A 24,802-nucleotide genomic window follows, 5' to 3' on the forward strand; every position below is an offset into this window, starting at 1 on the left:
ACATGTACAGAATACTTCGAGATCGGGAATAATTTCAACGAACGCGTGCAGCTCGCGTATAAGTAAAAGAGACGGAGAAAAAATGATATCGTGAAGGTACGGTCGCTGATGCCAGAAGTCACTGACCACCTTTACTACCGTAATTGTATCATCAAGTAATAGGGCGATAATGGGTTTCAAGCATCAACAGCCTGGCATTTACGATCTCCTTACATTCGTGTCGCTGATAGGATCCTCTCAATGGAGCATTCAGGCGCTCCACTTGCGAAATATCAGAACGCGCGAGGCTGTGTATGGACCCCATACACAGTGTCAGTCACTTTTTGAAGGCAGCCTACTGGGCGTCATCTTCCCCGTGGATCTACATTTTGCAGTATCAGTAATCGATTAAAAAATAATATTGTCACTCGTTGGCTCATCATTATCCGTTGGATAAAAATCGCGAATAATATTAAAAATAATTTTCGCGCTTTCTCGAGCATCGTTGAAGGATTCTTGGTCTTAAAGTTCCTGAAGTAAACATTTCAACGCCGTCCGTCACACATACTTTCAGATAACCGAAATGATTTAAATGACTATAGTTTAGTTAATATCTATGTAATTGAATAAAATACAAAAATGGATGTAATTTAATTCAATTCATATAAATATTATTATTATCATCATAACAAGTAAGATAAAATAAGTAATAGTAAAATGTAAACTTCTTTGCGATTTGTCTGAAACATATGATGGATCAAATAAAAATCTAAACTCTCGCTTCTACACTCTCTCTTTCTCTACCTGATTTGTTTTAATTTTGAAACGCGATGTCATCTTGATATAAACATATTAAATGCATCTTTTCGTGGAGTAACTAAACGAATGAGATGTTACGGCACGTTCATGTCTATTTTTTTTTTGCGTGAGGAAACGATCTAAAAAAAATACACTCGCCTCTGAGAACAGACTGCGAACATAAATGAAAATAATGTGTCAGTCTCGTCGAGACGTCCGTCGTAGGAGTCTCTTGGGGAAAGGGATTCTTAAGACAACGACCCACGATGAACTGGCCAAATTTCTAAATTCAGCCGTTTATTTTGGAAGTGACACAAATTACAAATATTCGAGCGTACAATTAATTTACACACATGCATAAATTAACTTTGGAATTTGAGAAGTTTCTCTAATGTCCACTAATGTAAAAATTAACTTCAACCTCAATTTAATTTATACTTTTCGCCTTTGTTTTAGTTCTAACATCCATTTACCGATGTAGATTAATTTTAATCTCAGTTCAATTAATTTTTCATCTCTTTTTAGTTCTAAGAATTATATAAAATGACAAAGAATAAAATTAAACCGGGATTATTAAAGATCAACATTTGTATAAATTGGCATTAATAAGTAAATCTGTGGTTAAGCTTTCGCTTTGCATTTTTTTATTTTCATGAATCGTATAATTTCGTTGAAATGATATGGGAAAAAGATTGAATTATGTGCGCCGGGTTTTAGTTGTTTACCGCTTCGCGCTGTCGCATCCACCGGCTGCGGAAAGGATCTATTAACGTGACGTAAAGTATTAATTACGCGATATCCCGCAACGAGGCAAAGGTGAGGGAGGCCGACGCGAAGCATTATCCCGTCGAGAGATAATTGGCGATGCATTAGTAAAATCAGTCATCGTCTCGCCTGCAGTGATTGCATCTAAGGACGACGGAAAGAGGAATTCTTCGCGGTGTACGAACGTGAGCCAGTTCAGCGAGTACTTCCTATATCGGGACAAATTGCGATACCATCAGCAATCCGTTGCGAAACCCAATGTCAGACGCGGTATGCTAATTGCTCAGTTGATGGAATTTACATCCTCAGCCTTTTGGCCCGACGTTAAAATCTTACGCCACACAAGGACAACAACCGTTTCGGAAGCAACGTTGGTCGGATGATAATTACTGGACCGCAAGGACGCGAATCGGAAGTGGACGATGAGGCCGATGACAATTACATGACTAGGTCACTTGCGAATGACCAACTCTGAATGGAAAACATTTATCGTGATGAATATGTCATTTTCGTACGTCCTCCTTAAATTTTCCCGATTTTTTTTCCGCGCTACCATGATGCGATAAAGAATTCTCGTAACGACGATTGAACATGAGGGGTAATGACAAAAGCAAAATAGACATTCTGTGATCGTGCATTATTGCCTGTGTCAAGTACGATCGTTAAAAATTAGATTAATTGTCTCATTATGACGAGGGGAATAGGAAGAGGAGATAATACATATGTATATCGCGATTGTAATAAAGATATACGGTCATACGTACTCTGTTTTTGAGAGAAAAGACTTTTTATTAATTTTTCTTTTTATAACGATTGAATTTCTACGTTATAAAATAATGAATGGAAAAGATGTTCAATATCTGGATTCACGATCTATTACAACTGATATTAATCGATTGTCAAATGCAGAAATGGCTCTTTCCCACTCAGACTTAGAATCTAGATTAAAGGGAAGAAGAGAAATAAACAAAGAGAATAACTAGAAATAACTTGGATTCACGGCGCAATGGTATTACAGAGAATCAATCTGTGTTTACTCGAACAGAGGAAAGGGAAACTAGAATAAAACAGATATACGACTGCGTAAGTTCGTATGGTTTGATAGACAGATGAGAGAGAAAGAGAGAGAGAGAGAGAGAGAGAGAGAGAAGAAGACAAGAAAATGGCGCCGGCGTTTTCTCGCATCAAGCCTGCCGATTCGATAGATTGAAGCACATAATGGGAACGTTGTCGAAGTCGGACACCCGCCAATGTGTCTGCACAACACGCGGAAAATCAGATTCTCGCATCTCGAGTAAACATAAAACTAGCTGTGTAACTTCTCGAGCGCTTAAGACCGATTTCAGCAACGTCAAACAACATTAATCGCGTTTATCTAAATTCTTTATCTACTATTGTAATTAATTATACAATCCAGAAAGAATCAGTTAAATTATAGCGGAAAGCTATTAATCTATGCGAAATCTGTCTTGAGAAAAGGAGAGGTACTTTCTCAATTCCTGAAAATTTCTTTTAGATCCAGTATCTTCTGATTTAATATGCTTTCAATATTAGAGAAGCGCATAATCTTAGAAACCTTGCAAAATTATATTATTCAAGTTAATAATGCGTAATTAAAGAAAACCTTGTAAATGTAAGTATTAAAGGTACATTGCATGCATTAATTACAAAATGATAAAAAATGTAATCATTAGAATCATCGGCAGTGAAAGGATTAATAAAGTAATGCGAAACGAAAGGAGATGCCTTAGAAACGTGCTTATTAATGAAAATAATCAGAAAAGACAGAAGAAAGCTAGAGACTGTATCTGATTCATATTCGGAGTCGGCTGTGTCAACTTTATACTTCGTTAATTTTAAGTTAAGTGTTTTTTTTTTTCTGACAATCTAAAGATCTGTGATGGAGTACACGAGGAACATTTAGTCGGTCATAATTAATCAAAGTTGCTGAAGCGGAATGATTTAGGAATTAGGTCGTCTTAAATTCTTATTTATTTTGGATGAGTCATGAAAATGTTTGATTTGTCGATATTATAATTGAAGAGTAATTTAGAAATAAGTGGTAAATACTGAATTTAAGATTGGTTAACTCTTGTTTTACTATCTCAGATATTAAAAAAGGTTATTTTTCATGAAAATATTTAAACAGCTATCTGGTATTAAAAATAGAAAAGCAAAATGCTGTTATGTCAATTAACTCCAAAGTGATTTTAATTAAGTTTATCTTATAACATTTAATTTATTATTCCGACAGTAAGGCAACGATATAATATATCTCCTCGACCCAATAGAATTTTTACATGGAAAGACAATGCGTTTTATGAGATCGTTCTTTCCGACCTGTTTCATGCACGCCGTAATTACACGGCGGGAAACAGTGACTATACTACATGGTTTAAATCGGCGAGATATCATCATCTGTCGCGGCGTTAAAACCGTATGATCGATACACTCACCTTGCCCCAGAATCGACGGAATTAAGCTTACAGTCATTATTCTCCTCGTGCCCAATATCCTGCCAGGCGATCCTCACCCTATTAAATCCGAAACCGTCGAAATTGCTATTCGCGACAATGACGTGGAAAATAAATGAAAAAACGATCTTACGTAAGAGCCGAATCGGTCGATGTTTAATTCCGCACGAGAATGCTATTGTTTGGATGCACGTTCTTTCGCGTAGATCTATCAGTATTCCTCCATTTTAAGTGTACTCTATTTTTAAGTACACTTTGTCATTGCTCATCTAATGCCATTAGAAAATAAGTTGAAGAAATTATTTATCACGCTAATAAAACGGAGAATCTTAAATTTTGCGACGTTAATAGACATTAACTGCTATTTTTATTAAAATCGAATCAGTATTTGTTACTAAGTAATAATTAAAAATCTTTTTCGTAACTTTTTAAATCTTGATTTATTTAAATCTAAAATTTTCTACGAGGATTTTTCAGTGGAATTTTTATTCTCTGCTTAGAATGCAATTCAAGAAAATCGAGTTATTTGTTTTCAGTGAATTCGCTCTCTTAGAGTCACTTCAAGGTCCCTGCAAACTTATGCGAGATGCATCTGTTTTAATTGCACTTTGATCTCTCACATTTTCATGGCACGAAGCGCAGAAATCAAGTATCATAAGATATTGCTTCTTTGTTAGATCAAAGTAGCTTTGCGCTAACGTTTCGTTACTTCGAAGTTAAATATAATGTTACAGATGCAATGACAGGCACATTCTTCGACAGCACGCTCGTTAGCATTAATAGACTAAAATATGAAGAAATGGACAGTCAGTTATTATGAAATATACGTCATTATTTTTCTTTTGAAGGTAAACGACCCGGAGGATAATGAGAGAGACATGGTAGAGAACGCGAAAGGAAATTCCGACGTCTCGTGGTAATAAGGATTCTCTTTACTTATAAAAAAGAATCAATAACATTTTCTTACTTTTCTTTCTTTAGATTACTTGCTATTAGTTGCTTATACTATAATACTCTTCAAAAATGTCTATTAAATATATAATCGCCTTTAATAAATACCGTTTTGTGAACCTTTCAAAGGTTTTACGAAACGCTTAATGGAATAATTATTTGTTTAAATTTTTCTTCTTTTTTTCTCTTTCAGTTACAGTTACGTATTTGTCATATAAAATAATTTTGCTGATTTGTAATATTGTTTCAAATATGTATATATACCAATGTCAAAAACGCAAGTCTCCGAATACCGACTGGAAAGCTTTGATTTTCTACAAATATTTCTTTTAAGAATTTTCTGTTTAATAGTCTTTCCGTAGAAAGTAGAAATTTAATACAAAAAAGTTAATAGTGATTAATTACTTATTTTGAGTATTAAAGATATTAACGAACAATTAAATTTTTCTAACAGTTTCTTATGCATTTTGATAAAAAATTCAACAATAAACATACATAAAATATTGTTATATATATATATATATATATGTATGCAAAAAATCATGTTGTCAAATTATATTGCAAAGTTTCATTGTTGGAATCTTTCCATTGTTTTTCCACAGGAATTACAATCAGCGAGATGAAAAGAAATCAAGCGGAAAGGAGATGCGGCTCGTAATAGTCGTCGGATTGTTAGCGGTTACCGTTATCGCCCTTATCGTGGCACTAACTTTGCAAATGGCAGTCTTTCGCAAAGAAGAATACAAGGAGATGTGTCAGAGCGAAGAATGCATTAAGACAGGTATCTTTTATGAACGCTCTGTATTTTCAAAAAATAAGTAAATCAGGAAAATTTCTTCATTCGAAAGAAAATGCTAGGACAATTTGTATCATTTAGCTTATGATTACGCTGAAATGTCAAGTAATTTCACGATAAATTTGCTTCTATTACTATAGCAGCGCGAGTGATAGGTGCGATGAATAGATCCGTGAATCCCTGCGAGGATTTCTACAATTTCGCCTGCGGTGGGTGGATCAATAAACATCCAATTCCACAAAGTCAGAGCTTCTGGGATCAACTGAGTTTGCTTAGGGAGAAACTTCTAGAAAATTTAAGGATTTTACTTGAGGAGCCTGATAAGGAGAATGACCTCAGGCAAGTGAAACTGGCGAAAGCTCTTTACAGGACCTGCATGGATGTCGGTAAGTTTTAAGAATTAAACTATTAAATAATTTGGTGAAATATCTTGGAAAAAAAATTTTTTTAATTTGCAGGCAAATTTTTTTGTAAGTTATTTAATAAGAAATAATTCATGAACTTCGGAACTTCGGAGTAGTAGGTGCACTGTAAAAAGAACAGCTTTACGCAATTCCTCAGAATTAAAAAAATATATCAAAATTATAAATTGACAATATTAAGATTAGAACAAAATAGGGACCGCTTATATGAATAAATCAAATACGAGAAACGTCACTTATATGATCAAAATTAGATGTTGGAATAATACATTTTTATACAAAAAATAATTTTTATATCTGCAAATATATGACTGTGCGCATCGATTACAGTATAATCCAATTAAAGTATTATCCTAAATTGAATTAGGAAGATTATAATATCTTATAGATATTAAGAAGAATATTAATCTTATTATTAAAAAATCATATCAATTTAAAATACGAAGCGTTTCTTAACATCGAGGAAAAAGAACAATGATTATTATTTCCACGCGAACCAATTCTCAATCAAGATTTTCTTTCGTTAACTCTATAATTTACCTGCTTCGACAATAAATTATTCATTAATTATTGCTCTTTCGTGCAAGAACGGAATGTGCGTAATTGCATTTACATAAGTATAAATTCGAAAGAATAAACTTATCTAACAATACATTGCCGTTCGCATTGCGACGTATCATTACCATAATCAATAACGTAATCAATAATAAGATGAATTGACTTCTTTATTAGCACAAAGAAGTAACCGGATCTCATATCTGCCTTCGAATAACGATTGCAATTGTAAAGCGGAAAAACCAAGCGTGCAAATGATTTAAATACTTAGAAACGATTGCAAATCTTTCTGCGTGGAAAAATAGAAATAGAAGTAACGTTACACGCAATTAAAACCAAGCTGTAAAATGTATATTTACAACCTTGATGTTGGAACTTATGATTTAAAGTTACGGAAAATTATCGGATTGCAGCGAGTGTTGAGGCTTTAGGATTGGAACCCATCTTCGAGGCACTCAATAGTCTAGGTTTACCAAAGGAACCACCGATGCAGGATAAAATACCTTCTCTTGACATATCGAGAGTAGCTGGCATAGCGCAGCGAACGTTAGGTTTGAATCTTTTCGTCAATTTCTACATCAGCGAGGACATTAAGGATACTACAAAAAATGCGATGGTGGTAAGAATATATCCAAAATATTATAAATTTTAATAAAAGAAAATTTAGAATAATTCTACGGAATGCAAAATTCAAATCGAGATGGAAAATAAATTTTAAAACAAAAAAATTTTTTCTTACGTATAAAAATTAAAAGCATACAGAATATTTTAATATTCTTCAAAATTATATTAAACTATATTTTTGTAATATCTCGATAGACGATTTTATTTTCTACTCTGACAAAAAAAAGCAATGATCGTTACGTCTTTTAAACACCATATATAGAATAATTTAATTTGATGTAAATTCAATAAATAATGAAAAAAAAAATTATTCTGCATAAATATACTGTACGTTAAATTTCTTGTCTTTTCGTAAAATATAGAAAACGAAATTTCTTTTAGATGGAGCAAGTATCTCCTGGATTCAGTGAGCGTTACTTATTGGATCCGCGACGTTTTCAATCGGAACTAATGGAATATAAAAAATATATAAAGTCCATGGTCGAACTAGCGGGAGCTGGTAATATGAGTGCGAATTACGCTAATGAGATTTTAGAATTCGGCACGAAACTCGCCAAGGTAAGTGGCTTGTACACTGAACTCGCAATATATTTATTCTAACGTTGTGTCACAGAGTATCCCGCGTGTTAATTTTTAATAGACTTTTATATAAGAGATGTAAACATATATATATATATATATATGTTAATATATAAATATCTTAAAATGCAACGCACTTGAGATTATCTATTTAATGTTAATCATGATAAATTGGATTTTAGTAATTAATCTTTCATTTTTAATAAAAAGTTAATAATCAGTTGAATGTCCCATTCAACCCGATACTTATCCTCGATTACTCAGCTTCCAATGTGAGGATAATCGTTTCCAGGAATACGTTTAAATTCTTTTGAAATTCGTCCAGATCATGGCAACAAATGAGGAACGACGTGGCAAGGATCATCTCATTCATGAAGTGTCGATCGACGACCTGCAACAACTCACCGATGTACGAGCGCAGCAGGTACGCGATATCACTGTTTATTTTTTCATGTAATAATATTCGTAATAATATATACGTGTCTGTGATATTTCCATTTTAACGAGGAATATTTGGAAACACGTGTAATTCTCATCGAAATTCTAAAATAAAATTCGCTGAGTGAACGCTGGTTTCCAGAGTTTCGCTGGTGAACGAAGTACTATTCAAAAAGTCACGAGATTATTACTAGACAATAATAAAGAAAAAAAAAAGTTTATCACGATTCTTATGATGATTGCACATTTTTAATCCATAAATTTATTCGTAACTTGTTTTCCTAAGTTGAATTCGGGGTTGTCGGAAATAGAGCGAAATGAATCTCACTTTTAATGCACGAGTAATTAAGGGCGAGACGCTGTTTCAGTGGAATTGGACAAAATACGTGAAGGCCGTGTTCGAGAACACAAATGTCACGATAAATCCGACCGTGGATCGGATTATCATCGTGGACTTGAAGTATTTGCAGCAATTGCCGCTTCTGCTATCCGTCACTCCATCCGCTACGATAGGTACGTCCAATTTCGGCACCCTCGTCAAACCGAGCACGATTGACACTTGGGGTAATGTGTGCTCCAATCTGCAGCGTATATTGTTGCTTTTCCACTTGCGTCCATTTACGTCCGCTGTGTAAGAGAAAAGAGAGAGAGAGAGAGAGAGAGAGAGAGAGAGAAAGAGAACTACGTAATGCGGAAGCATTCTCTTTGCGCCCATACATATATATTCGAACAATTTGCAACAATCCATCAAATAAGTTGACGTTATTTCTCGATATTTTGACAAAATAACATTAAAGCTTGTCTGCTAAGGTGGTTTTATGAAATCTTTTCTCCCATGAAATAATTGAATCCTAAAGTGAATAACTTTGGCTCAAAATTGGGATGATTTTGGATATGCATATCGTGTAGGCATTTTTTAAATTTGAATCAAAGTCCCGAATAGGTAGTTAAGTTACTCTACGATAACTGAAATGACAAGTAATAAAATTTGGGGAATTTGGGGGAATTATTAATATTTCAGATTGATTGCGTTGAAAGCCCGACAACCATATCGGTACGCAATTATCATTTCTGAAATTAATTCATTTAAACGAATATATATAGTAGTTAAACATCTTAACATTCAGACCGGAATGGCGCTTTCGTATCTAAGTAATGTATTTAACATAAACGGTCTTGTTTCCAATCATATTCTTCTTTATTTACAAGTTTGTCCTCGAGTATTAAAGATTGTTGTTGCAATGAAGACTTATTGGAAGTGTCGATAATCCATGATAGGTAATATAGGATGTTTCTACAACCAGAGATACAATAGAAAACGAATAGCGAGAAGAGGTCACCGAGATCGAAAGCTATCGGAAGCTGCACCGTATCTGCAATAATTATAAGTCGCGATTGTTTCACTGCGTTAAAATCATCGGTATATACAATATAATAACAATAATACATCAGTATTAAGACAGTCGGTGATTAATAACGTGCCGATAAATAATGTTAACATCGAGTCGATTTTTATAGTGCGATACGTCTGGTGGAGTGTGTACGCGACCGTTGCCCCTTTGACGCTGCAGAAGTTTCGCGATCTCGGCTTCCAGTTCTGGCAGAAGATCTTCGGCTTAAAGGAGAAGACCCCGCGCTGGAAGGAATGCACCGGGAATGCCAACACGAACTTTGGCATGGCGTTGAGCTACATTTATGCGCAGAAACACTTTAATGAACAAGCACGAGAAAAGGTTCGCACATGCGGCGATTAGTATTTTTCAAGTATTGGAAAGATAAGTCGGCAAACTGCAGCCTATTATCTGTTTTAAATATAATAACTGTATTGATTTTATTTTATTATTATGTAATCTGTTTATATTTTATTTTATATTAGTATTCATAATTTTTATGTCATTATTATATTTTGTTATTTTAAGTTATAATCTACTTTCTTATTGTATAGTATAACTATTATAATATCTTCATCTCGATCTTTATATATAGTTTGCAAAACTTGTATCACTATCTAATCCCTTTTTTTTCTATCTGGAGAAAGTTTGCCGATCTTTAATCTATGAGATACTGATAGATGAGATAAAAGCGCGGAACTCGGACTCAGTATCCGTTATCCAATTTGCTAGCGTTTATACTGATATAACGATGATTCACTATCATTCATTGAGAATAGGCGTTGGAGATGCTACTGGATATTAGGGCTGCGTTCGATGAGATGGTCACGGAGCTAGATTGGATGGACGCCGGGACGAGAGCTCGAGCTCATAAAAAATTGCACGCGATGAGGCCATTCGTAGGATTTCCCGATTGGATTACGAATCCAAAGGAATTGGACAAATTTTACGAAGGAGTGAGTTTTCCCGAATTCTATGTTTATCTATAATCACAAATACATGTATATCTTAGCTCAGCTGCGGAAACTGCAATGTCTGTTTAGGTAGAGGTGATCGATGGGAAGCTATTCGAGACTTTGCTCAAGCTAACTAATGTGGCGATGAAAAAGAGTCTCAATAATTTGCGCGAGAAGCCTGACAGAAGTAGATGGATATCGTCGGGCACGACAGTAAACGCATTTTACAGCGCGATATTAAACTCAGTCAGTAAGTGTCTTAATACCAATTTTCTAATTAATTGAATCCATCGTCGTCACTTTATAAAAATACTAATTTAACTTTATTATTCAAAATTTAAGAGAAATACGAGATCTCTCTTTTTTTTTAGCTTTTCCAGCTGGTATCTTACATCCCCCATTTTACGGCAACGGACTGGAGTACGTATGAACTTATATTTTATAGCTAAGGTCAAATTGTCATCTACTCATATTTTATTCGATCACTTCTTTATACATAATATGTATAGTCCTAATTCTTTTTGTACGCAAGAAGATTCTAATATTTTACATCACATTAAAAAATCTGTATTATATTATAGATTTTTAAATGTGTAAAATTCACAAAAATTATATTATTAATAATAAAATTATTATTGATAATAAAATTTCCACTGATTAGAAATGTTAATATTTAATTATTGTGTTGTACAATTTACTTGTTAATGTGCTGTGGATTCTAATTAAAAACGTAAAGATGTGAACACACATATACATATACGCATGGAAATGAAATTCTTTATCATAACCGTTAAACTTTAACATTTCGCATTGCAGATCCATAAATTATGGCGCTATAGGGGCAATTATGGGCCACGAGCTTACGCATGGTTTCGACGATCAAGGTGTGTAATCAATGACACGATTATTTACGTTGCACAATATCGTTAAAACGGTCATTCGTATGCCTCTACCTCTTCAATATTACAATGCCCGCATATCCTCATTAATATCTAGAATTATGCGAATTTTCTGTGTTAGGTCGCCGGTACGACGAGAATGGCAATGTACGACAGTGGTGGAGCGATGAGACATTGCGACACTATCATGAAAAAGTGCAGTGTATAATCGAACAATATAGCAGTTATCATTTACCGGAGCTGGGCGATAATTTTACGGTAAGCATCTCGCGATATGTCTTGGTGGTTTAAAAATATCAAGAAGTGTGTCAAGGTGTCGATCATGCTTAACTATTCGACTTACCTTCTGATTTTCAGGTGAACGGCATCAATACGCAGGGTGAAAATATCGCTGATAACGGCGGCATCAGGGAAGCTTACAGGGCGTATCAAAGACTAATTGCACGCAGTCCGAATCAGCAAGCTCTGCCTGGTCTAGTTGACTACAGCAACGAGCAACTGTTCTTCTTGGGTTTTGCACAGGTAAAATGAAAAGAAAAAATAAAGCTTGCACTTCTCAATTCTGTAAAAGTAATATAATTAATTTTTGTTCAACAAATTATCAAATTTTCAACGTTTGGTAAAAAAATCATACAATCAGATTACCTTCTTCTTCTAAGAAAATCATTTACTTAATAAAATTAAATTACTAAATGGAGTTAAATGGATTTTTTAAATAATAATATTCGATATATGTATATTACTAATGTGTATAAAAATTTTCCTGCTGGATTACTTGCATGATATTGTGCTGACGATTTTACTGACTGCTATGTTGAAAATTGTGTAGCCTGCTAGTCACACGGCTGCTATCAGAACATAGCTTTAGTTCAAAATATTATCTTCGCAATAGTTAAAAACAACGTAATTATACTTTTACAATGATACACCATAGCAATAATCTGCTCTATTTTATTCGAATTTTATAATTCGAATATTATCAAGTGCCTTCTGTCACACGAAAAATAGTTTGAAGCCAGCAGCCTTGCCAGAAGGTAGCAAGCACGCAGTACAGCAGAAAAAAAGCATTGTGTATTATAGGCTTAAAAATGAAAAAAAAAAAAGAATAAAATAAAAGAAATAAAAATATCTTATATATTATTATTTAAATACATTATAAAAACTTTATATATATATATATGTATGTATGTATAATTGAGATTAGAGGAGAAATTTAGAATCATTGAAATAGCGATTTTTTTCTTTTGTCAAACTAATAAAAAATTAATTAAATATAATGAAGATCCACACACATTTTGATATAATGATATAAATTAAACTCTCAAAGAGCTTTACACGCAAAAAATTACAAAAATTTCATAATTTTTTCTTATGTACAAAGCTTCAAAGAACTAAGACACTAATTTTTTTTCAAGGTCTGGTGCGGCAATTATACGAATGGATCATTGAAGTCCAAGGTGATAGAGGGCGTCCACGCACCAAATCACTTTCGAGTTATCGGTACGCTGTCGAACAACGCCGAGTTCGCAAAGGCCTGGAAGTGTCCGCTTGGTAGTCCAATGAACCCGTCGCATAAGTGCATTTTGTGGTAGACATCTTTCGCATAATTTCGAGCAGAACATAACGACGCCTAGAAACTGTTATCTCGTTCAGGCTTAATCTTTCTAGTACAGAAGGAGACGTTGGTACAGTGATAAGTCTAAGAAATTGTAAATAGATTGATTTATAATTATAGGAACTAGTGAGTATAATTTATTAAGCACTTAGGCGTTCTATTCATACTCGTAAGCTTATGATGTAAATATCACACGGATGAAAAAAAATAATAACTTTTATAAAGAGACTCCTCTCACAATTGAATCCTAATTTATCCTGTTATTTTCTTCTTTTTCTTTTTTGGTACAACTCCTTTCCCCGAATTTGCTTTTTTCTTTATCTTTCTAGGTGGAGCGTCTTCATCTGTCATTGATAATTTTACTTTGTGTTTTTTGCGAGAGAAAGATGGTTCTTCAATTTTATTCGACTTTTTAATCTTCTTCACTGACGAAGTGATGTGCGATGCAGAATTCTCTTTCCGTTTTTTATTAGAAGGATTTGTTTCGTTCGCTTTTAAGAATTTCTTTTTCTTCTTAGGTTTATCGATAACATCTTCCATCTGTGACGACCTATCCCTCTTCTTCTTTGAAACGACAGCCTCTTTTACTTTTAGAACTTTCTTCTTTGAATGCTGAATATTATCTTGAGCATCTTCCAGAGTTCTCTTCTTTTTATATTTCTTTTCTTGCGTTCTTTCTTTAGGATTTCTAATATTTGCGACTAAATCCTCTTCATTTTCAATAATAATAACTTCCTGCTTCAATCTGAGCCTATTCGTCTTTTTTATTTCCTTTTCTTCGTCCGATTTAACTTCTTCCTTCTGCACTAAATCTTTGTATGTTTGTGCTAAAGACAGGCAAGTAATTCTGGCACCACAATTAACGGTTTGCAACATATCCAAACTATGTCTGTTATATCTCCAAAGTTTGATCTCTCCGGAACTAGAGGCGCTAACCAACAGATCATTCATATGTGCGATACATTTCACTCTCATGCTATGCGCCTTCGTATTCATTGTATGCAGAGAGGTTCTAAGATCACAAAACTTTATATCCCCGTTCTCGAAACCGACTGCGATTAAATCGTCCTTCAAGAACTCAACGCAAATAACTTTCGAGTCAAATGTGAGTTCCTTATCTATTCCAGCCGATTCTACAGAATAAATATAGATACTTCCATTGACAGCTATCAGATATTTTTCACCGTTCGGACTCCATTTAATAATAGTTATCCATTTAGCGCTAGATTTCAGTTTGGATACCAAGTTAATGGCATAAGCTGGTCTGCCCTTGATTAGATTCCATGTCCTAAGCACGCCGTCTTCTCCAGTGGACAGAGCTAGCTTCCCTGTCGGATGAATAGCCAGAGTATTGACAGCTGAGCCCTTGTGTGCGGTCGGCCAGACTTTCTCTAGTTGCCAATTGCCACAACGAACAGCAGTTATACTTCCGTCATTACTGCAAGCGAATAAATGCGAGCCTTCTGGAGTAAATGCAATGCAATTGATAGTATCTACAAAAAAATATATAAAGATCGTTATTATTTTTGTAATAGAAATTTACATTATATAATATTGTATAGAATAAACAAGGTAAGACAAGTAATGCATTATATTTGTAACGCATTATCATTAATGTTACTTTTTTATAATAATCATTTGATATAGGTACAATTTTTCATGATAGCAACGATAACATCAAAGTTGAAACAGTCACTTTTAAAAAGTAATTCATTATTTCATTCATTATGTAGGGAGTTATTTTTTTTTCTTTCCGTAAATAACACATTATCATTATCGTCATGAAAAATTTTATTATTATTACCAAATTGTTATTATAAAAAAATAATTGTAATGATGTTACAAGTAACATATTACTTCTCTAAGAATAAATACTAAATATGTTTATCTACATACCTTTATGATGCATTAATTTGCCAGACTCTTGTCTGTAACGCATATCGTATAGACATACCGTTTCATCGGCACCAGCTGAAGCTAGATAGTATTTACTACTGGCGACAGCACGTATACTTGAAACATGGCTGTGAGTTGCAAAGCTTTTCTCTATTTTATACTCCTGACAGAAGGACAAAAAATAGAATTTGTATTTAAAATATTTAAAGAGAGAGAGAGAGTGAGCGAGAGAGAGAGAGAGAGAGAGAGAGAGAGAGAGAACTTAACATTTCCTCATTTAAAATAGAAATTTTTATTACAAGATATACTTTCTTCTCTAGAACATCTTGAATGATAATATCTTATAAAATAACAAATATAAAAATATACAAATATCTAAATATAAATGTTAGAAGCATATTTTCCTTGAAATTTATACTTGGGTTGCATGACTCACGAACTTAACCTGTACACAAGACACGTGACGAAATATAACTTACATTTACGATGTTGTGCACTTTGTAGCCAAGTAAATATTGCTCATACGTTCCTACTATAATTTCAAACGGATTCAGCAATCTCGCGTCTGAATGCATCTTTTTTCAGCGTTTTATTCGTATTACATCAGTGGAGCACAATAGAAAGAGTACCTGCACCTTGCACGTGTGTCGAATATGTGAAATATGTCTATAGTCTGTGTATGGGGCTAGTGAACTTCAAACGAACGTGATTGGATTCCATTGCAGACGATCCGTTTCGCCCGCGGAACTTTGAAACTTTTTTCCGCATTTTATTCAAGTGGATAATCACTGTAGTCAGTAATCGCTGGTTAAAGTCAAGTTGAAAAAAAAAATGTAAATTTATAACTTTTTTTTCAATTTTAATATAAAGTGCTCCACTGCAGCACTTCCCATTTTCGCGTTTACTTTAATCCTATAAAAGGATTTTTTATTCCATTCAGTAAATTCGGAGATTCATATCGATCTAAAATGTCCCGATAATTTGATCACTTTAGCATCCTAGCATTAAGTCCCTGATAGTTCGAAATTTTTAACAAATAACTTTTTCTTTCTTTACAGGTTTCCCAGGACAAAATCAATACTGGATTGATAATTCGGTACCAAGGTAAGCATCATTTATTTTCCTTTGCTCTAACATTAATCTTTTATTTTCTTTTCTTTTCTTTTCCAGGTCAACGCTGATATTATTCTGGATTGATTTTTAGGCTTTTAAGAGGGTTAAGATAGGTAAATTATCATCTATCAGTTTTTTTTATCACAGAATCATTTTTTTTACAAAATACATGTATTTCTTATCTTTAATGTAATATTTTAATTATCGATTTTTTTGCATAAAATATAAAACTACTTTAACTTAATACTTTCAATAATAACAAGAATACTAATGTCAATACGATAATATTCATAATAAGAATCAATAAAATAAAAAATAAATATAAGATTTCTCATCTTCAACATAAATTTATCATGGACGTTTTATAATTCTAATACTCTAAAAATAAAACAACCAATTGAGATCAGTCTTGTTGTGACATTTGTCTTTTGTCAAAATCTCCTCAGGTATTCATCCGCCTAGTTTAGGCTCGTACTACTATAGGCGAATTTACCTTCAAAGAAGAGAATCATCAGAAAATCAGAAAGTTACGAACATCAATGAAGAGGAAAATCGATTACGCATAAAAAGAATTTCATATGCCGAAAACGAGACCACAACGGAGAGTGAATTAAAAGTAAGTAATAACGTAGCAATGTCCAACTCTTATCCAACACGTCAGCTTCTATGAAAGGAAGTTTACCTTTTCTGTTTAGAAAAAGTTTCTTTTTTTTCTTCTTTAATTCTTTGGGTACCCTCAGTCCTTTTCTTGATCGTTTTTCTGTACTTATCTTAAAATTTAAAGGCTAATGAGGGTTTTTTTAATAATAATGTTGTATGCAAAATTTTACTGAATCCATTGAATCAGATATTGGACTTACTTACGTTGTTGTAATTTGTTGATCTTGAATTTCTTGGTTTTCTATTGCTCTATTTATTATTACAACAAAATAAGAAAATCTTTCTTTAGATTGATTAGTCTAAAAATTATCTTTTACGTTTTGTCGTAACTCTTCTTGCGTCAAATGTGACAGGATTTTGACTGGTATGTCATTACGTAAAATGCTATTTATCATCATTTTATTATTTTGCAACGTTAAGAGAATTTTAATGTTTCTTCATTTTGTCTTTATTAATCAAGTGTTTTATTTTTATAGTTAGAGTTACGTAGTTCCTTATCGGCTTTCCATCTTTGTCTAGTATTGTGGTGCTTTCATTATATGTTTTTTTTCAGTTTCTCTATGTCCTATAACAGTTTGTCCATTTTCTGTTGATATTTTTGTATTATTAATTCCATTTTCTCATCTAATGAGTTTCAAGTCTGTCTGTAAATGGTATGGTTTCTTGAAATATCTTCTTAATTTTTCTGATCCTTTCTATTCTTTTCAATATTATGTCTCGTGTTCGTCTGTTCAGTATTTCAATAAACAATCTCTTTTCTTCTTGTATAACATCTTCTAGACTATTAAATTCTCCTAGGTCTTTCTTTGTCACCATTCTTCTATCTTGTCACACTGTTAGACACTTATATTGCATATTTTTCTTAATCTTTCCGCCGTTTGCTTGTTGTGACTAAGAATTATTTAACAATAAGGATCCATAACACAACGTAACGTACCATAATAAAAGTTGCAATGGCTGCGTTCAATAGAACATTTATTTTGTAAACGACCGTGAATGGTCAATTTTCAGCTTTTAACTTCTGATTTATGACTAACTGCTTATTGTAGAATGCATGTTATGGCACATAACATTTAAGCACAACGCATAACGTATAAGAAAATCAACTAATCTGAATCTTTCCTTTCCTTCCACTTCACGGAAAAGAAGAACTTTTAATTCTCGATAGATTCCGTTAATTTTTCCGTTGATCCTTACATATATATTTTATATAAGCTTAAATTTATTTGAAATATTATTAAAATATAGACTAAATATTTTACATAATATTTATGATAAATATAAATATAAACATCATATCTTAAATATTTCGATTCAACAAAGAATATATATCGTATTATTTGAAACATTTAAAATCTTTGATCGTTCTCTATCATATTTATGTTCTCATTTACACGGTCGTTCGTTAATTTTATAAGTATATTAATATTTCTCTTATATTTTGTAAATATTTTATAAATATTGCGTGCTGTCTGGAATGTCCATTTTGAAATTTTCTAATACTAATATCAATCATTCGTATTATCTCGTGGTGTATGTATATACATCTGATGCCGCATTATAAATTGAAATGTGCACTTTCCGTATGCGTGGATATATACAGGGTTGGATACGAATGTTAATATTTTGAATATTTGTCATCAATTGGTAAAGGATGTAAAAGTCAAGTGTTTACGTATTTACTTCTGCATCGTTATGTAAGTGATTCGTTAGTACAAATCTAATCTAAAAATTAATCGCATTTACCTCAATATCTTCGAGCATGTTCATTCCTTAAACTATATTTTTAATATTATATACTTGAAAATAAAGACGTTCTATTTACCATGACATTAATAGCTACATCATGCTTAATTAACTGTGTATATTTCCAGATTTTGCTTCTTATTGCATTAATTATTTAATATGAATATAATTAATATTTAATATTCTCAAGAGGGTATCTTATTAATGCATCTTATTAATGTAGAGGATATAAAAAAAGGCGATTGAAAGAAATCATGCTCGATTGATTGGTCGCAATTAGTTATTCCACATCGCGAAAGAATGACTTTGTTGAAGTATCTAAAACTTTAAGTAGATATAGATCTGAAAATAATTTTGTTGGATTATATCAAAATAATTATATGGGAATTCAAGTATGAGCAATGCTGCAAAAAAAATTTATGATCATTCTAACAAGTTTGATCGCTTCTTAATTATTTTAATAGAAACAACAATATTAGTTTCAGATCTGTGTATCTAGCTAAATTTTTTCATACTTCTATAAATGTTCTTTCCATGACGTAAATCTATATCATTTGAAGTATTTTATATGCACCTACGTCCCTGCATTTACTCCCCGCGTTACTTGACAGGGAGACACGTTTGTTCTGCTTGGCGGAAATTTTAGTCGTTTAGTTATAGTCTTTCCGATCTATCGCGTGGTAAATTCTCAACCGATTCTCTAACGGCAACAAAATGAGATTACCGCTCTGTTCGTCGATGCTACTTTTCGTTCTTCTCGGAATTTCAACAGGGATTCGTCTCAATGCGGACGTCTTCGTCGATTTGATATTGGATGTCCGAAAATTTTACTCCGCAGCATCCGTTATTTTTGTTCATCCTGGAGACATGTATGGAGATTATGGGGGTCAGTTTATATTAAAGTATCTTTCAAAAGCGATAGTATTATTATTACTAGAATATATAGAGATGGGCGCGTATCAATACACCAAAAATTGTTTGGAAATTGTCTTTCAGATGAAAAAGGAACGTTTTTTTTACACAAAGATTCGTTTGAAATAGCCTCAAAGACAATTTCTTCTCGGAAATTTTGTAAGTTATCGTTTAAAAATTATTTTTAAGACTATTTTTAAACTGATTTTTTTTATTAAAAAAAATCTTTTCTTTTTCACTTGAAGGACAATTTCCAAACGATTTTGAGTGTATCGATATGCATATTGCCCATTCCTAATTAACAGCATTATATAGTTTAAATGAAAATAAATTGAAGATAATCTTGTTAATTCAGTATATGTGTATCATGCCATACTCTTGTATTAATAAAATAATTATATGTTTCATTAATCCCAGACTGCACACAAAATTTAAGGTAATTCGCCGCCTAATATATAAATTATTAAATATATAAATGTATAAATATTTACGCCGCGCGAGGATTTATGCCACAGGAGCCAGAAAAAAATAGAAGTGGGGTAATGTGCACGCAACCACTCTGTTATATGCTTTTATATTACATTAGTACTTTGTTATGATTTCAGTTTTTTACTGTTTGTATTAATAAAATTACTGTCAGTTGAATCGATTTGTTAATGTAGTAAATAGCGCAATCATATATCATAACTCACATAAAATGATTGCACTGTAGGAATTGCAAAAGGCTTAATGGTTATTGGGTGATACATAAATGTAGATAGACAGTAAAAAATGAAGTATAGCAAAATACAAGTGCTTAGCTTTTATATTCTTTGCTCAGCTTGATATCTTGTATATTCTATTTGAGAGATATGGCATTTTCAGCCGACAGAATTTATGCCCAAGACATACAAAGCTAAACCTATATTATTGAAAATTAAGTATAAAATTTTTATGTATAAAATATTAGATATTATTTTCAAAAAGTAAATAGAAATAAATATATATGAATATTTATTATAAATATTTGTGCTGTCTGGAATTGTAACTGTCTGCATGTGTATGGTGTTATGTATGTGACACTGTGTGAATTAATAAGATTATTTATAATTAGATTGTATGCTGTTACTACAGCATTATTTATGAATGGTAACATGTGTTGCCTTAGCGAATTTTGTCCAAGACAATAGAATTACGCTACAGAATTATTATTGTTATTATAAATATATAATAAAAAATATCGCATATGATTAAATGTAAGACTATAGTGTATCCTAATGGATACTATGTTAAATAACATGTATTTTTTTATTGTTATCTATCCATTTATATTATTTAAAATTTGACATTAAGCATTTATTTTTTCATAAGCATTTAAGAAACTTTTGATGGCGTCAGTCATCTTGACAGTAAACGTTATTTTAACTGAACAAATGTTTAGTCAATAATCGTTGCAACGTCGATCATCGCGATTAATAGTGCAGTTATTCTTGCACGACTCTAAAAGATTTTTTTATCTTTTCTTTCTATGCCATAAATGGCATAAATTTATAAAATTGTGCAGTCTGCAGATAAAAGTAATAGAGGAAGACGAAGTCACCAAAGCATTTCTACTTCGTTTAAATAATTAGGATTTTTTTTTTTTTTAAGAATTTGAGTTTCTTAAATACATCTAAGCTTGTTGAGCTGATTTTACAAAATTCTCGCTATAGATTTGCGAATCACGCATTTGATACATACGAGCACTCGCTTGCTGAGCCGACGATACATAATGACTGCGGACGTACACTTTAAAAAGTTATGGAGAACCGCGCTTAAATACTACCATCAAGTAACTCAGCCTATTACCGTCGTCATTGTACCCGACTTTGAGGCGTACCTGGAGTTTGCGGATGCCGTTAAGGCCTATCCCATGTCTTTTCCGGTGTGGTTCATTCTGTTTCTCTACACCTCCGACAACAGCACCTATGACCACTGCCGTGAACCGATCGGTAATCCCTTTAATCTAACGTTCGACACGCAGATGTTAGTATTGTGTAACAACGAGACGATCTTGCGGGAATGGTATTCCGTCAAGGGCGATGTCATCAAAATCTTCGACCTGGCGGAATGGAGAGACGATAAAGGATTCATTCCTCTGACGAATCTGTCTCTCTACGAACGGAGGAAAGACATGGAAGGAGTTGTCCTACGAGCGGTCGCGGCCAAGGTGCTCGATAAAATTCAATGTGCTTTTTTCTATATGTATGTTAATATCCTAGTAGCACAGCTTGGTAGACATAACAAAGGATTCATTACGTTTATTTAATTCTCTATAAAGAAGAAAAGAAATATATGCGATAAAGAAAGAGATATCTTGCGTTTGTCGTTATACTTAAGAATGTTTTGTCTATATAATATCAGCTAAAAGTATTAGTCAAATAATAGTAACATAATCATCCAAAAATAGTTAATATCAGCCAATACCATTAAGAAAATTTTGACGATATTAATTAACGATATTAACATAATTCTACAATTCTTACCTTTATAGAAATAATTGTGAAACATTTTCTGTTCAATTAATCGGTATTAAACGAATGCAGAGTTTATTTTCGACGATTGATGGGAATCAGGTGGCTACTATGTACGGAAAAGTGTTGGAGGAGCTCACGAGTTCTCTCAACTTCACCGTGAAGATTGTCTCGCAAATAAACGAACACGGTGTACAGAATCGACAAACTCTCATCTGGTCTGGAGTGATGGGCAAGATTGTATCGGGTCGAGCGGATTTCGCTGTCGCCGACATGTCATTGACGAGTCTTCGAAAGCGTTATGTCGATTTCACACTGCCTTTAATCGTATCTAGAATCAATCTGTATATCAAGGAACCGGGAATATGTGGCGTCAAATGGATCGGCTATTTTCAGGTAATATATAGGATTGATTAACGTTCAAATAATGGATTTAGCTTTATCTTGTTATTGTTGCTTCGAAAATAATAGATGAGAGTTGCTTAAGACATATCGCGGTATACTTATTGGTCATTTAAATCGTATTTTAATTTTTTTCTTATTACTATATAAACAATGATAAATAAAAATATGCGATGAATATAAATATAGAAATTTCGTATACTAATAGATACAAGACCATTGTTTAAATTACTCTTTACATAGGGATGTGCGAATCCAGATTTTTTGATTCCGAATCGAACTGAATCCAATGTTTTTCAAATATAAATCGAACCGAATCGAGTTTAAAAGTTAATTAAAATGAGGTGAAAATTGCAAAAGTAAGCAAATATTCATCAGAATATTTATATTATAATTTTTTATATTTATAATATAATTGGCCACCACCTATAGTGTATGTATATGTATATGTATGTAAATATAAAATAAGATTATCAATCATGTACGTATATATTTGATATTCTTATATTTAAACATCGATATTTATGATTGATTCTTATATGTATGAGAATGTCTTAAGTTCAGTCTTAAGATGTTATCTTAAATTAATAAGAGATCGAGCCGCATTAGCATCTTAAGACTTGAGTTACTTGAGTTTTAAATATAGTTTTAAAATAAGAATCGATTATGTGAATATATCGGCCACAAATTTAAAAGTTTTGAATAGTTCGTATACGAATCATAGTGATTCAAATTCGAATCGAATTGAATGTTATTTAATTCGATTCGATTCAATTCGTATTCAAATAGTTCGCGCATCTTTATAACTTTCACCATGTTGTAAAAAAGACAAATAAATTAATTTGTTCTTGGCAAAAGGTTACATATACAATATAAAGTAATATCTTATCTTGCTATTTTAAATATCAAGCTACAATTTCCAATACTAATTTGCGTGCAAATTAGTATAAAATGAGAAGTACTTATAACATAAAATATCTTGGTATGATTTTGTCAATTTTCATCAATGTGTCGAAACAACTTTTTAAATCAAATTTGATTTGAATTAGTTATTTTAAAATAACTAATTTTTTTAAACTTGTACAATCACGACAGACTTTCAATTTGCGTACGTGGGCTACAATTATCATACTGATAGCGACCGTGCCGTTACTCTTATTCTTTATGAAATCGTACCGTGATCAATCACGGAGCGCCATGGATCTGATCTCTGAGAATTTCATCTGCATTTGGGGTATCTTTTGCCAGCAAGCGCTTATAGGTATTAATATAAAATTTACAACAACTTTCAAAGTAACTAAATTAAATATTTGATTGTATAAAATATTCATAAAATATATGATTTCGTTTTCCTGAAAGAGGATAAGATAAATTAAATTTTAATTAAGTTAAAAGTTAAATTTGATGTTGGACTCTATTTTCTCCTTTTTTGAAAGTTGATTGGAGTTTTAATTAAACTTTTTCCTCTAGAGTTTCCGAAAAATTTATCGCTGCGCGTCGCGTATATTACGATATTTTTGACGGCGATGCTAATAATGGCTCACTATTCAGCAGCGTTAATTTGCTTTCTGACGGTGTGTACTCGCGTTCTGCCTTTTCAAACGCTAGAAGAATTTATCAACGATGGTACCTATAAATTAATCATGCTACGTGGTACTGCTGACTACGAAGTAGTTACCGTAAGTTCTACTACTCAGTGATCAAAGAATTGCGATCCGACATTCACTTTTAAGTGGCTCAGTACACGTTTTGAGCGATTGAAATTATGTCAGACTATTGCATTCGGTAATATGAAATTACCCAGATACCAAAATGTTAGCAAAATGTCGATAGATTGATAACAGATTTGATCAGAAGATGTTAGCAGATTGACCCCAATTAATGTCGCATTCTGCTCCTGTTCTTATATCAATAGTATCTGTTAAACATTCTATATCAACAGATTGATAGCAAAAATCAAACAGAATGCTTGTTGACATTCTATGCCAGCAGATTGGCAGCAGAAACCAAGCAGAATCTTAGAATCTGCTGAGAGAATTTGACAGCAAATTAGTAGCTGAAATCGAGCAGATTCTGTTCTGTTAATAGCATATATAATAAAACATGTTGTATATGTATTTATTTGTATATTTAAGCTTTAATAACACGTAAATTATATTTCATTTCTCAATAAAATTATTTAAAATTATTTCTTCAAAATAGAAAAAAATGTAATAAAATTCATCATCATTTTAAGACATTTTTCAAAGTAATAACATTACAATTTTAATACCTACAAAACAGCAAGATCTATCCGATTTCTACCGTCAATCTGTCGTCAATCAAATCAAATAGTGTTG

The 24,802-nt window shown here is 32.6% G+C and overlaps 3 protein-coding genes across 4 annotated transcripts in view; 2 read left to right on the top strand and 1 right to left on the bottom strand.

Annotated features, from left to right (window-relative positions):
- LOC108754773 (neprilysin-11-like) overlaps window positions 1-13,483 on the top strand; it is a 24,284-nt gene extending 10,801 nt beyond the window's left edge. The window contains exons 3-17 of one of the 2 annotated variants that reach the window (XM_018497356.1): window positions 4,865-4,932; window positions 5,570-5,748; window positions 5,904-6,149; window positions 7,154-7,359; window positions 7,746-7,922; window positions 8,269-8,367; window positions 8,750-8,894; window positions 9,900-10,114; window positions 10,552-10,728; window positions 10,816-10,978; window positions 11,100-11,148; window positions 11,545-11,612; window positions 11,749-11,885; window positions 11,985-12,149; window positions 13,043-13,483. In XM_018497356.1, coding sequence (XP_018352858.1) covers window positions 4,865-4,932; window positions 5,570-5,748; window positions 5,904-6,149; window positions 7,154-7,359; window positions 7,746-7,922; window positions 8,269-8,367; window positions 8,750-8,894; window positions 9,900-10,114; window positions 10,552-10,728; window positions 10,816-10,978; window positions 11,100-11,148; window positions 11,545-11,612; window positions 11,749-11,885; window positions 11,985-12,149; window positions 13,043-13,219 — 2,271 coding nt within the window. In that variant the 3' untranslated portion in view covers window positions 13,220-13,483. The remainder of the gene's footprint in view (window positions 1-4,864; window positions 4,933-5,569; window positions 5,749-5,903; window positions 6,150-7,153; window positions 7,360-7,745; window positions 7,923-8,268; window positions 8,368-8,749; window positions 8,895-9,899; window positions 10,115-10,551; window positions 10,729-10,815; window positions 10,979-11,099; window positions 11,149-11,544; window positions 11,613-11,748; window positions 11,886-11,984; window positions 12,150-13,042) is intronic. The other variant, XM_018497357.1, reaches the window with a different exon arrangement.
- On the bottom strand, window positions 13,475-15,779 carry LOC108754774 (p21-activated protein kinase-interacting protein 1-like). The gene is made up of 3 exons (XM_018497358.1): window positions 15,618-15,779; window positions 15,139-15,301; window positions 13,475-14,735 (listed from the first exon to the last, which is right to left on the bottom strand). The coding sequence occupies exons 1-3, from the start codon at window positions 15,711-15,713 to the stop codon at window positions 13,495-13,497; spliced, it is 1,500 nt and encodes a 499-aa protein (XP_018352860.1). The 5' UTR covers window positions 15,714-15,779; the 3' UTR covers window positions 13,475-13,494.
- A 5,540-nt stretch (window positions 15,780-21,319) lies between these two features.
- LOC108754685 (glutamate receptor 1-like) lies at window positions 21,320-24,163 on the top strand. The gene is made up of 4 exons (XM_018497173.1): window positions 21,320-21,757; window positions 22,134-22,457; window positions 23,559-23,724; window positions 23,934-24,163. The coding sequence occupies exons 1-4, from the start codon at window positions 21,320-21,322 to the stop codon at window positions 24,161-24,163; spliced, it is 1,158 nt and encodes a 385-aa protein (XP_018352675.1).
- Window positions 24,164-24,802: the final 639 nt, after the last annotated feature.

The sequence above is a fragment of the Trachymyrmex septentrionalis genome, unplaced genomic scaffold (genome assembly GCF_001594115.1).
Source record: "Trachymyrmex septentrionalis isolate Tsep2-gDNA-1 unplaced genomic scaffold, Tsep1.0 scaffold80, whole genome shotgun sequence".
NCBI classification, from domain to species: Eukaryota; Metazoa; Arthropoda; class Insecta; order Hymenoptera; family Formicidae; genus Trachymyrmex; species Trachymyrmex septentrionalis.

What these genes read in the sequence shown, in the direction of transcription:
- LOC108754774 (XM_018497358.1), bottom strand. Translation starts at nt 15,713, where the DNA reads ATGCATTCAGACGCGAGATTGCTGAATCCGTTTGAAATTATAGTAGGA. An exon ending in AAGTGCACAACATCGTAAAT is followed by an intron (nt 15,302 to 15,617) that starts GTAAGTTATATT and finishes TCCTTCTGTCAG; the next exon opens with GAGTATAAAATAGAGAAAAG. An exon ending in CAAATTAATGCATCATAAAG is followed by an intron (nt 14,736 to 15,138) that starts GTATGTAGATAA and finishes ATTTTTTTGTAG; the next exon opens with ATACTATCAATTGCATTGCA.
- LOC108754685 (XM_018497173.1), top strand. Translation starts at nt 21,320, where the DNA reads ATGACTGCGGACGTACACTTTAAAAAGTTATGGAGAACCGCGCTTAAA. An exon ending in TACGAGCGGTCGCGGCCAAG is followed by an intron (nt 21,758 to 22,133) that starts GTGCTCGATAAA and finishes AAACGAATGCAG; the next exon opens with AGTTTATTTTCGACGATTGA. An exon ending in AATGGATCGGCTATTTTCAG is followed by an intron (nt 22,458 to 23,558) that starts GTAATATATAGG and finishes CAATCACGACAG; the next exon opens with ACTTTCAATTTGCGTACGTG.